Raw genomic sequence first — 13,294 nt, 5'->3', positions numbered from 1 at the left:
TGTTTTGTCAGAGGACCGTCCCTGCTTGTCCTCGACTCACCTCGGGCCATGGAAAGCCCAGCCCCAGGGAGCAGCACAGAAGTTACTCAGCACTTTCTAGGAAGATCCGTCCGTCTCGAGGGAAGAGGTGGTCTCTGGTCGTGCAGGCTGGGCGGCTCAGAACAGGCACACGTCCCACCCCTCCGATACCACCAGACACACGCTTCCCTGGCAGCCCGTTACCACCACCACAGCACCTGCCCTCCAAGCCAGGTGTGGCAGGATAAGGCTGCTGGGGCCACAGGGACAGGGCGGCCCAGGGCAATTAGGGGAGCCACTGAGTGGGGGGAGGGCTGAGACCCACAATGCACCTCCTGGGTGATGTTTTAATCATTTCCAGCCCGGAAAATGTCAACCTCTGCTACAGACCCAGGAGCCCTGGGCTTTCCCTTGTCCCCGACCTGCCAATGTGGACTTACTGATGGAAACACAGGGAAAATTTTTACAAGTTTTATTCCCCCCACCACCCCACCCCAGCTGCTATCCTGGAAAACGCATGACTTTGTCACCTGATTCATTCCCCTGCTCCATTCTGAGTCCCAAGAGACTCAGATTAATTCATTGAATGACCTTAAAGTCAGGGCCTGGGAGGGAGATTCATATGCATTTGGAAGCTCAGGCTACAGCAGCCGTCTTTCTAAAATAACTGGAACTTTCTAACACTTTCTCCAGAGCCACCAGTCACCAGCTTGCTGGTGTTCTGATTCCGCACCACACACAGCTCTCTCCTGTTGCGTGGGCGTACGCCCATTCTACTGCTTAAACTGGGCTGTTAAACCCTCCACGTGCTCAGCTGTGCAGCCGCTCAGTGCATGCACCGCTGCGTTCACAGGTGATTCTTTTCTGGCCGTAAGAGGTCTCGAGCCAACACTGGGGGAAGCGTTGTCCTAACAGGGGAGCCCCAGACCTCACTGCTGCAAGGCGACAGCTCCCAGTACGATAGAACTGGCCACGTTTTAAGATGAGTGACTGGGGCCGGCACTGTGGCGCAGCAGGTTAAAGCCGCGGCCTATAGCGCTGCCATCCCACATGGACACAGGTTCGAGTCCTGGCTGCTCCACTTCCGATCCAGATCTCTGCTATGGCCTGGGAAAGCAGTGGAAGATGGGTCAGTCCTTGGGCCCCTGCACCCACTTGGGAGACCCAGAAGCTCCTGGCTCCTGGCTTTGGATTAGCTCAGCTCTGGCCGTTGTGGTCATTTGAGGAGTGAACCAGTGGATGAAAGACCTCTCTGTCTCTGTCTCTCTCTCTCTGACTCTACCTCTACCTGTAACTCTGTCTTTCAAATAAATAAAATAAATCTTAAAAAAAAAAAGCGTGACTGTAGAACTTGCATGCCTAGAGCACCAAGGCCTCTCTGTCCTCACAGAAGTACAGTTACAGACTTAGGCGTTCAGATACCTTCCCAAGAGCCATGGTGGATTTAGACTCTGGCCCGTGCCTCTGGCCTGGTTTCGGGGCCCTGGAGGGCAGCCCCTTGCACCAGGGAACAGTGTGCCAAGGTTAATCATTGGCCCCGCTGCGTGCATGGCCGATCAGGCTGTTTTTGTGTGCCTGTTTTTCTATTTTACGTAAATCACCCTGAACATGTTTGCATCGACCTACTGGTGATGCACCTTTGATCAATAGATTTTAGACAAAAGTGCTTTTTGAGTCCAAAGATCAGGGCTGGGTTGGCCTGCAGACTGGATTCAGGGTGCATAAAACAGGGGCAAGGCGCAGACTGATAGTAGAGCAATCAGCACCAAGCCTGAAGCAACAGTGAGGCCCTGCCGGCTGCTCCCCGGTGCCAAGGGATGAGGATGGAGGAGGGGATGAATGCTCTCCACGACTTTGGGATCCGCTCAACGCGTTATCTGCAGGTGAACTACCAAGGCTCCCAGGACTGGTTCATCTCGGTGTCCGTGATCGCCGACCTCAGGAATGCCTTCTACGTCCTCTTCCCCATCTGGTTCCACCTGCGAGAAGCTGTGGGCATCAAACTCCTCTGGGTCGCTGTGATCGGAGACTGGCTCAACCTCGTCTTCAAGTGGTAAGAACCAGGCAGAGAGGTGAGGGGCAGGCAGGGGCTGGAACTCCCTGTCCACCTGCAGCTGCTTTCCCCAGGAGGCCCCCCGACTTTGGGTCCTCTGCAGAAAGGGGGACAGCAGAGAAAAGCCAGTCAGTGAGTTCAAAATACCAGGAAGCCTATTTTGTACAAACTGAAGGAGTGGAAGGACAGGCGAATCATGAAAAGCCCCAGTTGCAGGCTTTAAGCAAAGAAGCATAGTTGTATCACTTTGAAGCAGAATAAGTAATCAGAAGATAGACACACGAACGAAGGAGAATCCGTGGAAAGGGAACGAATGATTCAGAAAGCTGTGGTGTGGGGTGACGGAAGGGAGTCCAGAGAACTGGGCTCCAGCCCTCGTCCTGCCACCTGCCAACTATGTCCTTGGAAAGAAAGTCACATCAACTCTCAGCATTTCCAGGTCTGAAAAAAGTTGTGATTTATTTCACAGACAGAGAGCGAGCGAGGTTCCAGGCCCTGGGAGCTGCAAATGTCTGCAGTGGTCAGGACTGGGCTGGGTGGAAGCTGGGAGCCAGGAACTCAACTAGGTCTCCCACGTGGATGGCAGGCACCCAACTACTTGAGCCTCCCAGGGCCTGCATGAGCACACAACTGGGGTCACGAGGTGGGGCCGGGAAGCGAGCCCAGGCATCAGATGTGGGGCATGGGTGTCTTAATTGCTAGGCTAGACGCCTGTCCCTGTGTTTCAATTTTATAATCTGAAATCTTGGGTTATTTCTGGAAACTGAACAATAATCATAGTTAACACCGATTAAAGACTTGGTGTCAGCTCATGTGCTGAGCGTTTGTCTGTGGGGGTGGTTACCAGCGTTTCAGAAATGAAGAGACCAAGCCCTGGTCTCAGGACTAAATGGCGAGCCCAGCGTGTTTGGTAAACAGCAGAGCCAGGCCTGACGCCCAGGAAGGCTGGCTTCATAGGCGATGCTTTTAAGAGCTGTGTTGCATCCAGGCCTAGTAACCCAGCTATGGAGGAGAGAAGGGAAGCCCCCATCTCAGCATTAGCTGATTTCTGTTGTGTAGCTACTCCCATTGTGGCCACATTCAAGTTATTCATGGTTCTGGCTTACAAAACCCAAATATTTAACAACGAATTCTTTTAAAATTTTATTTTGAGAGACAGAGAGAGGAGAGAGAACAAGAGCGAGAGAGAGAGAAGAGAAAGGGAGTCCCATCTTCTGGTTCACTCTCCAAATGCCCACAATGGCCCGGGCTGAAGTTGGGAGCCAGGGACTTATCCAGAACGTGGCTGCTTCAGTCACCAGCACTGCCTTGCAGGGTCTGATCAGCAGGAAGCTGGAGTCAGGCGCTGGAGCCAGAGGAGGGTGTCTACCCGGGGCACTGAGATATGAGCTAAATACCCATAAACACCCCAGGCTAAACACCTGCTGCTGACAATGAGCCCTTGTTAGCCAGGGCTTGCTGACTTGAGCTTAACTCCAGCTTGGCCTCTCTGTCCACACGAAGGGGACCAGCTGCCTCCCAGTCCATTATCATTTTGACAACCAACCGAGGGGCCTGAAGACCCCTTCCAGCCTGAATATTTTCCAGTTCATAAACCATGAAACTCCTTTAGAGCAGGAAAAGATTTATCTCGTTCCGTCCCAGGGCCCAAGGCGTAGTGATGAGATGGCTGGAACTTGTGCTGAGAAAGCTGAGTCTCGTCTCTAGCTTGGCCTATTCTGCAGCATGACCACGGAAAACGAAACAAGGCTACTCCAGACACCTGAGCTCCGTGGCTTTGCTCCGGATTGGCAGAGATCAGTTAGCGGCTGTCCCTGCTGTCGGCAAGGATTCATTTTTCCACCCTCCAGGGGAAAGGAGGCACTCTGGTTGGCCTTTGACCCCTGCTGGCACTGTGGAAACCGTTCGTGCTTTTCCATGGGAAGTGGTGTGTCTGAGACACTGTATTAGAGCAGAGAGGAGACTGAACGGATTCCTGGAGTTCCGTCTACATGGAGGGCAACCCTGCTGGGAACGGAGGGTTGTCCTGGGCGCTGGGGCAGAGGTCAGGGGAACTCGTAGCATTTCCAAGTCCAAGTTGCAAACACTAAAGGATGCAGCCTTCCAAGACAAATTTTTCTTTCTTTTTTTTTTTTTTTTTTTGACAGGCAGAGTGGACAGTGAGAGAGAGAGACAGAGAGAAAGGTCTTCCTTTTGGCCGTTGGTTCACCCTCCAATGGCCGCCGCGGCCAGTGCGCTGCGACCGGTGCACCGCGCTGATCCGATGGCAGGAGCCAGGTACTTATCCTGGTCTCCCATGGGGTGCAGGGCCCAAGTACTCGGGCCATCCTCCACTGCACTCCCGGGCCACAGCAGAGAGCTGGCCTGGAAAAGGGGCAACCGGGACAGAATCCGGCGCCCGACCGGGACTAGAACCCGGGGTGCTGGCGCCGCAAGGCAGAGGATTAGCCTAGTGAGCCGCGGCGCCGGCCTCTTTTTCTTTTTTTAAGTCATATAGCTGCTGTTATTGTGGATTTTAGGATCAAGGATTTCTTGATATTTGAATAGATAATATGTTCGAACAGTGCAGAATTCAAAAGTTATATAAAGGTTGTGCCATATAATTTCTCTTCCGAGCCTCTCCTAGCCACCTGCTTCCCTTTCCTGAAGACAAAACATGCAGGCGTATTTCAAAATGCTCATGGAAAGAGCAGGTGTTGGGGGCAGCAGTTGAGGTGCTACTTGGGTGCACGTGCCCATATCGGAGGGCCTGGTTCAAGTTCTAGCTCTGCTACTCCAGTTCAGCTTCCTGCTTCTACACAGGCGGCAGGTGACGCCTCAGTTACGCGGGTCTCTGCCACCCACATGGGAGATCCATCTGAGTTCCAGACTCCTGGCCTCGGCCTTACCCAATATGGAGAGTAAATCAGTGGATGGACCCTCTCTCTGTCTCTCTGCCTTTCAAATAAAGTGAGACACAAATAAATAAATTTTTGTCAAGGTCATAGGAAAAGGAATTAAAAGACAAGTCTGTTTTGGTGTCCACTTGGAACACCCGTATCCCCTATCAGAGTGCCTGGGATCAGGTTCTGCCTCTGCTTCTGACCCAGCTTCCTGCTAATGTACCTGGGAAGCAGCAGGTGAGGATGGCTCAAGTACCTGGTCCCTGCCGACTGTGCGGAGCTCCTGGCTCCTGACTTCAGCTTGGCTCAGCCCAGGTTGTTGTGAGCAAGTGGAGAGCGAAGCAGCAGGTAGAAGATCAGTCTCCATCTTCTCTCTCTCCCTCTTTCTGCCTTTCAAATAAATAAAAACAAACAAGCTTTTTAAAAAGTCAGAAATTTAAAAATTCTGACAAGTGCATAATTGTTTCATAATGCACATTTTCCATGAACTGTTTTTAATTTTTTTTTTATTTCTTTATTTGAGAGGCAGAGAGATAGCACTTCCATCCTCTGATGTGGCTGAGGCTGGGCTGGGCCGAAGCCAGGACCAAGGAACTCGATCCAGGCCTCCCACATGGGGGGCAGGGACCCTATCACTTGAGCCATCCCTGCTGCCCCTCTGGGTCTGCATTAGCAGGAAGCTGGAGGCAGGGCTGAGCTTGGAGTCAGAACCAGGTCCTCCGATGTGGCACAGGGATGTCTTCACCCCAAGGCCAGACCTGTTCCATGAACGTTTTGAGATACCTTCATAGATCTTCCCCTCAAGATACTCTCTCCTGGGCAAAAGCATTCCGTCAATAACTCCAGGCCCTGTTCTTTCTGCAGGATTCTCTTTGGGCAGCGCCCATACTGGTGGGTGCTGGACACCGACTACTACAGCAACACCTCCGTGCCAGTGATAAAGCAATTCCCTGTCACCTGTGAGACTGGGCCAGGTGAGACTCCCAGCCCTGCAGAGACAGAAGCTGCCCTTGCTCATCATGGTCACCTAGTAGCATTCATTGTGGGCAAAGTTGACCTTGAAGGGACGTGTCGTGGTCGTCCATGGGGTATAACTCCATTTTAATTCACTCCAGCAAAGCACTATACTGTCTCTGAAAAATCTGCCTGGTGTTTCCAGAACCCCAGCTGCGAGTCCAGAGAGGCAGGGGCACCTCCTTCTCCCTTGACCCTGGCAAAGGGCTGGAGAGAGAGACTGTGCCTGTGTCCAGGGGGGGAACGCGGTAGAATCCTGGGCCCCTGGATGTCCAGCAGACAAGTCCTCCTGAGCTGATCAGCCAGTCCCAACCCTGCCTTTTCTTGGTTACAGCCAGCCAGATGCAGATAAGTCAAATGACAGGTTTGATTTGCTTCTGTTCGTGGCAGGAGCCCCCAGCACTTCCCTCCCCGCCATGTTTCAGGGTGGACACGGCTTCCTGAGAGACCCCGTCTCCTTAGTCATTTGCCCTCACAGACCCTTGTTCACTGCAGAGCCCACTCACTCACTCGGCTGTTACTGAGCACCCACTGTGTCCCAGCCATGCTGCTGGGTGCCTGGAACACCGTCGACAGTGGGCGGGACAGACCCGAGGCCCCCTGCCCCTTGCGGAGCTACGATTCCAACGGAGGGGGGAGTGATATACAAGTGAAGCATGGAGGTGACCAGAGAAGGTATTCCACACGCAAAAAGAAGAAGAAAGAAACAGCATCACCTCCGGGAGTCCCTAGACGGCTGACTCCAGTGCAGACTGGCAGGCTGGAGTCTTGAGACCCTCAGTGGCAGCCCTGGAGGGAGGGAGGGAGGGGCTCAGTAGGGCAGAAGGAAAATGCAGGTTCAATTCAGTCTGAACCAAGCCACATGGAGCTCTGAGTCTGGGGAGCGCTCTTCAGGCTCGCCCTGAGCTGGGTCAGGGGTCCATCTCTGAAACGGGCTTGATAGCCAGCCTCGGCTCCTGGCTCCAGCTTCCTGCTAGGCCGTGGTGATGGCTCAGGTCACTGGGTCCCTGCTCACTTGCTCTCTTCTCCCTCCCCCTCCCTCTGCCTTTCTCTAAAGAAACAATGAATGGGTGGTAGAATGGGTGCATGGGTGGATGACTGGAAGGAAGGGAGGATGATGCCTCCTGGCAGTCTCCTGGGTGGAAGCAATTAAAAAAAAAACTTTCTTAACCAAAACTCCCATTTGTTAGTTTACTCCCCAAATGCCTGCAACAGTCAGGACGGGGCCAGGCCAAAGCCAGGGGCTTGGAACTCCATCCAGGTCTCCCCATGGGTGACAGGGACCCAACTGCTTGAGCCATGCTGCCTCCTGCCGTGTGCATGACTGGGAACCGGAACCTGGAGTAGAACCAAGCCCTGAAGCCAGGCACTCTGACACGAGGGGTGGGCCTCTTACCCGCTAGACCTAGCCCTGGCTCCCAGGTGGAGAGCTTTGCATCTCTGAGCCACTCATCCTTTGTCTTCCCTCCAGGGAGTCCCTCTGGCCATGCCATGGGTACAGCAGGTGTGTACTACGTGATGGTCACTTCCATACTCTCCATCTTTCGGGGGAAGAAAAAGCTGACCTACAGATTTCGGTAAGAACTCACCCCTGGGCTGTGGGCGGTGGAAGGCGGGTGGGCGGGGCTCTCCCTGCAACTGACACAGTACTCGCTCTGCCGCACACCCCTGGCCCATCCCCACACCCTGGGCTGGCACTGCTAAGAGTTGTGGCACTTTTGCTGAGGGTGAACACCAGAGTCACAAAATGTTAGTGCAACCCTGTGTTTTACCAATAGGGAGATTCGGGTTAACACCATGAAGGGGCTTCCACAGATCAGACAGCAAGGTAGTAACAGGGCTTCAATAAAAACCTATTTCTGAGGCCAGCACCGCGGCTCAATAGGCTAATCCTCCGCCTGCGGCACCAGCACACCAGGTTCTAGTCCCGGTCGGGGCGCCGGATTCTGTCCCAGTTGCTCCTCTTCTAGTCCAGCTCTCTGCTGTGGCCCGGGAGGGCAGTGGAGGATGGTCCAAGTCCTTGGGCCCTGCACCCGCATGGGAGACCAGGAGAAGAACCTGGCTCCTGCCTTCGGATCAGTGCGATGAGCCTGCCACAGTGCGATGAGCCTGCCACAGCGCGCTGGCCGCGGCGGCCATTAGAGGGTGAACCAACAGTAAAGGAAGACCTTTCTCCCTGGCTCTCTCTCTCTCTCACTGTCCACTCTGCCTGTCAAAACAAAACAAAACAAAACAACAAAAAAAACCCCACTATTTCTGGAGGGTGGGTGTTGGGTGCAGAGGTTAAGTCATCGCTTGGGACACCCGCATCCCACATTGGTTCGAGTCCTGGCTACCCACTTCCAATCCAGCTTTCTGCTAATGCACAGCAGATGATGGCTCAAATGTTTGGATGCTTGCTACCCAGATTGAGTTCTGGGCTCCTGGCACTGGCTTAGCATAGGCCCAGCTGTAGTGAGCACTGGGGAGAGTGAACCAGCAGATGGAAGAACTCCCCCACCCCCTGTCTCTCTCTGCTTTTCAAATAAAATGAATACAACAGCAACAATAACAAACCAGAAAGAGAAAGTCAGTTGAAAACTAAAACAGACAAACAAGCAAACAAACAAAAAGCTTATTTCTGTACCAAGCAGAGTTGCCCTCTCCAGGTTAAAAAAAAAAACTTTTTTTTGACAGGCAGAGTGGACAGTGAGAGAGAGAGACAGAGAAAAAGGTCTTCCTTTGCCGTTGGTTCACCCTCCAATGGCCGCTGCAGCCAGCGTGCTGCGGCTGGCGCACCGCGCTGATCCGAAGCCAGGAGCCAGGTACTTCTCCTGGTCTCCCATGGGGTGCAGGGCCCAAGCACCTGGGCCATCCTCCACTGCACTCCCTGGCCACAGCAGAGAGCTGGCCTGGAAGAGGGGCAACCAGGACAGAATCCGGCGCCCCGACCGGGACTAGAACCCGGTGTGCCGGCGCCGCAAGGCGGAGGATTAGCCTAGTGAGCTGCGGCACCGGCCTCCAGGTTAAAATAAACAGAGACCCAGACCTTCCCTCTACAGGGAACCTGGGTATGCAGCTGCTGTGCAAATCCTTGATTGCCAATCAGATCAAATAGGCAGGATCTGCCATTTATCATGGGCATCTTTTTTTTCATTTTTGGAAAATTTTATTTATTTGAAAAGCAGAGATGGGGACAAATAGAGACACAATGAGAGAGATCATCCATCTGCAGGTTCACTCCCCCTTTTAAATATTTATTTATTTATTTATTTATTTATTTGAAAGGCAGAGTTACGGGGGGGGGGGGCGGTGGTGGAGAGAGAGAGAAGGAGAGGAGAGATCTTCCATCCACTGGATCACTCCCCAAATAGCCACAATGCCCAGGGCTGGGCCAGGCCAAGGCCAGGAGTCAGGAGCTTCTTCCAGGGCTCCCGCATGGGTGCAAGGGCCCAAGCACTTCGGCCATCTTCAGCTGCTTTCCCAGGTGCATTAGCAGGGAGCCGGATCAGAAGTGGAGCAGCTGGGACTTTAACCAGGACCCACATGGGGTGCTGACGTCGCAGGCAGAGGCTACAGCGTCACCCCCACTACACCATAGTGCTGGCCCCTTTCACAGGCATCTTTAAGCTCTCGGGCAGAGACTTCATCTACAGAAATTCTGCTGATGGCACCAGGTTCGCCAGTCTCCGCCATTCCTGTCTGGGTTTTCTCTCCGTTGGAAGAGCAGAGCCCGGGTTCTGTATGACTGCCTCTCCCGCAGGTGCTTGACCGTGGTGCTGTGGCTGGCTTTCTGGGCAGTGCAGCTGAACGTCTGTCTGTCGCGGATCTACCTTGCTGCTCACTTTCCCCACCAGGTTGTTGCTGGAGTCTTGTCAGGTATCAGCTGCTCCGGCTCCCTTCCTCTTCCCCTCCAATCCCACTTGTCCCTAATCCAGACAAAATCCCAGAATTCCAGCCATACTGTGTGTGTTATCAGCGCTGTGAACATTTCACTGGGCTGAAAGTCAAGGGCGGGTGGTTTGGAAAGGTTCATTTCTGCAGGAGTGCCCAGATCCACTGGATGAAACATGGCCGGAAAAGTTGCAAGTCATCAAATTAAGTCACCCAATTGAATTAGCTTGAAATGGTCGAGCTTTGCACATCTTTCGTGTCTCACTAATCTTCCACTGGGAGTGGCCTCTGATTTAGTTCTCAGAGTATCTACCAAATGCAACACATTAACACGGTGCCCTAAGAAAAGTCTTGGCTTAACTACATTCATTCGCAAACCCAATAGTTGATCTCTTCCATAGGTTCAGAGTTTTGTATACCTGTGTTTTCTTAGAGAAAAGATTTAGGTTAAGTGTAAGAAAAGTGTGTTGATTTCGTGGGAGGCACTCGAGTGGGAGCCCTTAAGGAAATCATGGACTTTCCTCCCCAGAGAACTAAGAGCATGGGAAGAGCTGTGTTGAAACAAGGAAAACAGCGGTCTCCAGGGACCGCAGCAGTAGCACAGTGGTTAGCCCCGGTGCCATGTTTGAGGAAGGCCTGGAAGCCACGTCATGGGAAAGGCCGGGGGATGTTTAGGCTGGAGAGAACCGTCCCCTTACTGTGATGCCATGGAAGGAACTGAGACTGACGGGTGGCGTGACAGAAGTCAGCATAAGGAAGAACTGCTTTGTTAAAATATTTATTTTTTATTTATTTGAAAGGCAGAGGTACAGAGGGAAGAGGAGAGGCAGAGAGAGAGGAGAGAGAGTGAGCTTCCATCTGCTGGTTCACTGCCCAGATGGGTGCACTGGGGCTAGAGCTAGGAGTCTGGTACTTCTTCCAGGTCTCCCACGTGGGTGCAGGGGCCCAAGGACTTGGGCCATCTTCCACTGCTTTCCCAGGCCATTAGCAGGGAGCTGGATCGGAAGTGGAGCTGCCGGGACTCAAACCAGCACCCACATGGGAAGCCAGCATTGCAGGCAGCAGCTTTCCCGCCACACCACAACACCAGCATCCAGGGGAGATAACTTTCTAACAATCAAATGCACTCAAAGGTGAAAGGAGTTCTAGTGGGAGTGAGTTTTTCACTCCTAAGGGTGTTCAAGTAGAGACAGGAGGACCCCCTGTCAGGAAACCCGTGCAAGGTAGGACTCTCCCATCCAAGAGTCACACAGAGCAATCAGCTGGACAGCCCTGCAGTGTGCAGCGATTTCACTGTTCGATGGCAGGATGAATAGCAGGGTCACCCGTCGCTCCACACCCACTGCCGGTGAGGCCCCAGCGCCACCCCCCTTCCTCACGGCCCTTCTCTCTTCTGCCCAGGCATCGCCGTGGCCGAAGCCTTCCACCACATCCGCGGCATCTACAATGCCAGCCTCCAGAAGTATTTTCTCATCACCTTCTTCCTGTTTAGCTTTGCCATTGGATTTTACCTGCTGCTCAAGGGGCTGGGGGTGGACCTCCTGTGGACCCTGGAGAAGGCCAAGCGCTGGTGCGAGCGGCCAGAATGGGTCCACATCGACACCACGCCCTTCGCCAGCCTGCTCAAGAACCTGGGGACGCTCTTTGGCCTGGGGCTGGCGCTCCACTCCAGCATGTACAGAGAGAGCCGCAAGGGCAGGCTGAACAGGCGGCTCCCCTTCCGGCTCGGCTGTATCGTGGTCTCCCTCGTCCTGCTGCACCTCCTCGACTCTCTGAAGCCCCCCTCCCACGTGGAGTTGGTCTTCTATGCCCTGTCTTTCTGCAAGAGTGCGGCAGTGCCACTGGCATCCGTCAGTCTCGTCCCCTACTGCCTCGCCCGGGTCCTGGGCCAGACACACAAGAAGTCTTTGTAAGGGCTGTGGAGCCTTCGATGACTGTGGCGAGGATTACGGGGTGGGACGAAGGTCTTGGGCCAGCCCGGTTGGAGGCCAGAGGCGTTACAAGTAGCTCAGGTGACTGCCCGGTTTTGCAATGCTAGTCATATGGGCTGAGGCTATTTGAGAAAGCCTTGACTGTTAGAAGTTGGCTCATTCTGGATTTTTCTTCCCCCCAAGACCTACTTACTTGTGCTTTGGCATGTCAGACATGCCAAAAAGTAAGACTTCCAGGCAGGGACATGCGCAAGCCCAGGCCGGAAGTCCCAGCTGAGAATGCCTACCCATGCTCGTCCTTACCAAGGAAAGGAGAAAGATTTCGCAGGGAAAGAAGGAAGGATTGAGGAAGAGTTGGGAGTAGCCTGCATATTTGCATGCCAAGCAGTGTCCACACAGCCTTCATGGTGTTCCAACCTTTACATGGGGCCCTCTCAGCAGGGGCGGAGTGGCCCGGACAAGGAGTTGGCGGCAGTGCGGTGACACCGCCACTGGCGCTTTGCCACTGTAGGTGCGTGGTCATTGTTGCATTTACTTGGATTTCTGAATGGCTCTGGTGGCCCCGATATTGCACCAGGCAGGAACAGCCGGGCACAGTCAACTTTTCTTCCAGCCCCTTACATCTTCCTCCTTCTAAGCCCAGATCTGTTTCCCCCAGAATGTCCCAGTGGTTCCACAGCCGCCCCGCCGGACCCCAGATGCCTGAAGGGTGACGTTGGTGCTTTTGTAGGTTTCAGTTAAGCTCTGAAATCTTGGGAGAGAGGGTCAGGATTGCTGTTTCCGGAAGGTCACTCCAATGTTACTTTTGATTCCTGGAGGGCAAACACGACTCCTTTCTCTAGCCCAAGACAACCAAGAGCACATTTGTAGAGGAAAAGCCAAGCTGCTCCACGTCTGTTCTCAATATCTGAGCTGATTTGCAGACTGCGTCCTTAAAGAAAAAATGCTGAAGCTATTTATTTGAGACTTTTTGTTTTTGCTATTAATTAAATAGAATATCTTGTATTATCATTCATACCAACCATCCTGCTTTTAACATCTTTGAAAAGAAAAATGCATGTGTGCAGTATTTTATTAAACAACATCTTATTTAAGAATGAAGTCTGGCTGATTGCTATATTTTAGGTCTAATTCTGGCCCAGCTCAATTTCTAGCTCTTTCTCAGTTTCCCCAAACAAATCATCTGGTTTCTCTGTGCCTCTGTGCTCCCCCTGGAGAAGGAGCGTGGTGTCTTGAGTTCAGCAGGAGCCTTCACACAGGGCGCAGGTGGAGTTAAGCCATCAACACAGCCCAGAACAAGGAAGATGCCGAGCTGAGCAGGCCTGGACATTAGCCACCAGGCCACGCAAGTCGTGGCAGCAGAGTGGGCGACGCTGGGATCCACTGGTGTGAGTGACACACTGGTGTCAGCAAGGTTCCTGGGCAGAGCTGACCACGCAGCGCAGGTCCCGCACCCGGGCGTGCTCAGGGAGCTGCAGGCTTCTCGGCATCCCGCGCCCAGGCTCCCAGCTCCAGGGGCCTCA

General features: G+C 53.4%; 1 protein-coding gene across 1 annotated transcript; it reads left to right on the top strand.

The window, feature by feature from the left end:
• Window positions 1–1,653: 1,653 nt before the first annotated feature.
• On the top strand, window positions 1,654–12,872 carry G6PC1 (glucose-6-phosphatase catalytic subunit 1). Its single transcript, XM_002719415.5, has 5 exons — window positions 1,654–2,071; window positions 5,818–5,927; window positions 7,439–7,544; window positions 9,710–9,825; window positions 11,242–12,872. Exons 1-5 carry the CDS (start codon window positions 1,836–1,838, stop codon window positions 11,751–11,753), a joined length of 1,080 nt encoding a protein of 359 aa, XP_002719461.2. The 5' UTR covers window positions 1,654–1,835; the 3' UTR covers window positions 11,754–12,872.
• Window positions 12,873–13,294: the final 422 nt, after the last annotated feature.

This window comes from Oryctolagus cuniculus, chromosome 17 (assembly GCF_964237555.1).
Source record: "Oryctolagus cuniculus chromosome 17, mOryCun1.1, whole genome shotgun sequence".
Lineage (NCBI taxonomy): Eukaryota > Metazoa > Chordata > Mammalia > Lagomorpha > Leporidae > Oryctolagus > Oryctolagus cuniculus.
Note: the sequence above shows the minus strand (reverse complement) of the source record. Positions and strands in the feature narration are given on the sequence as shown.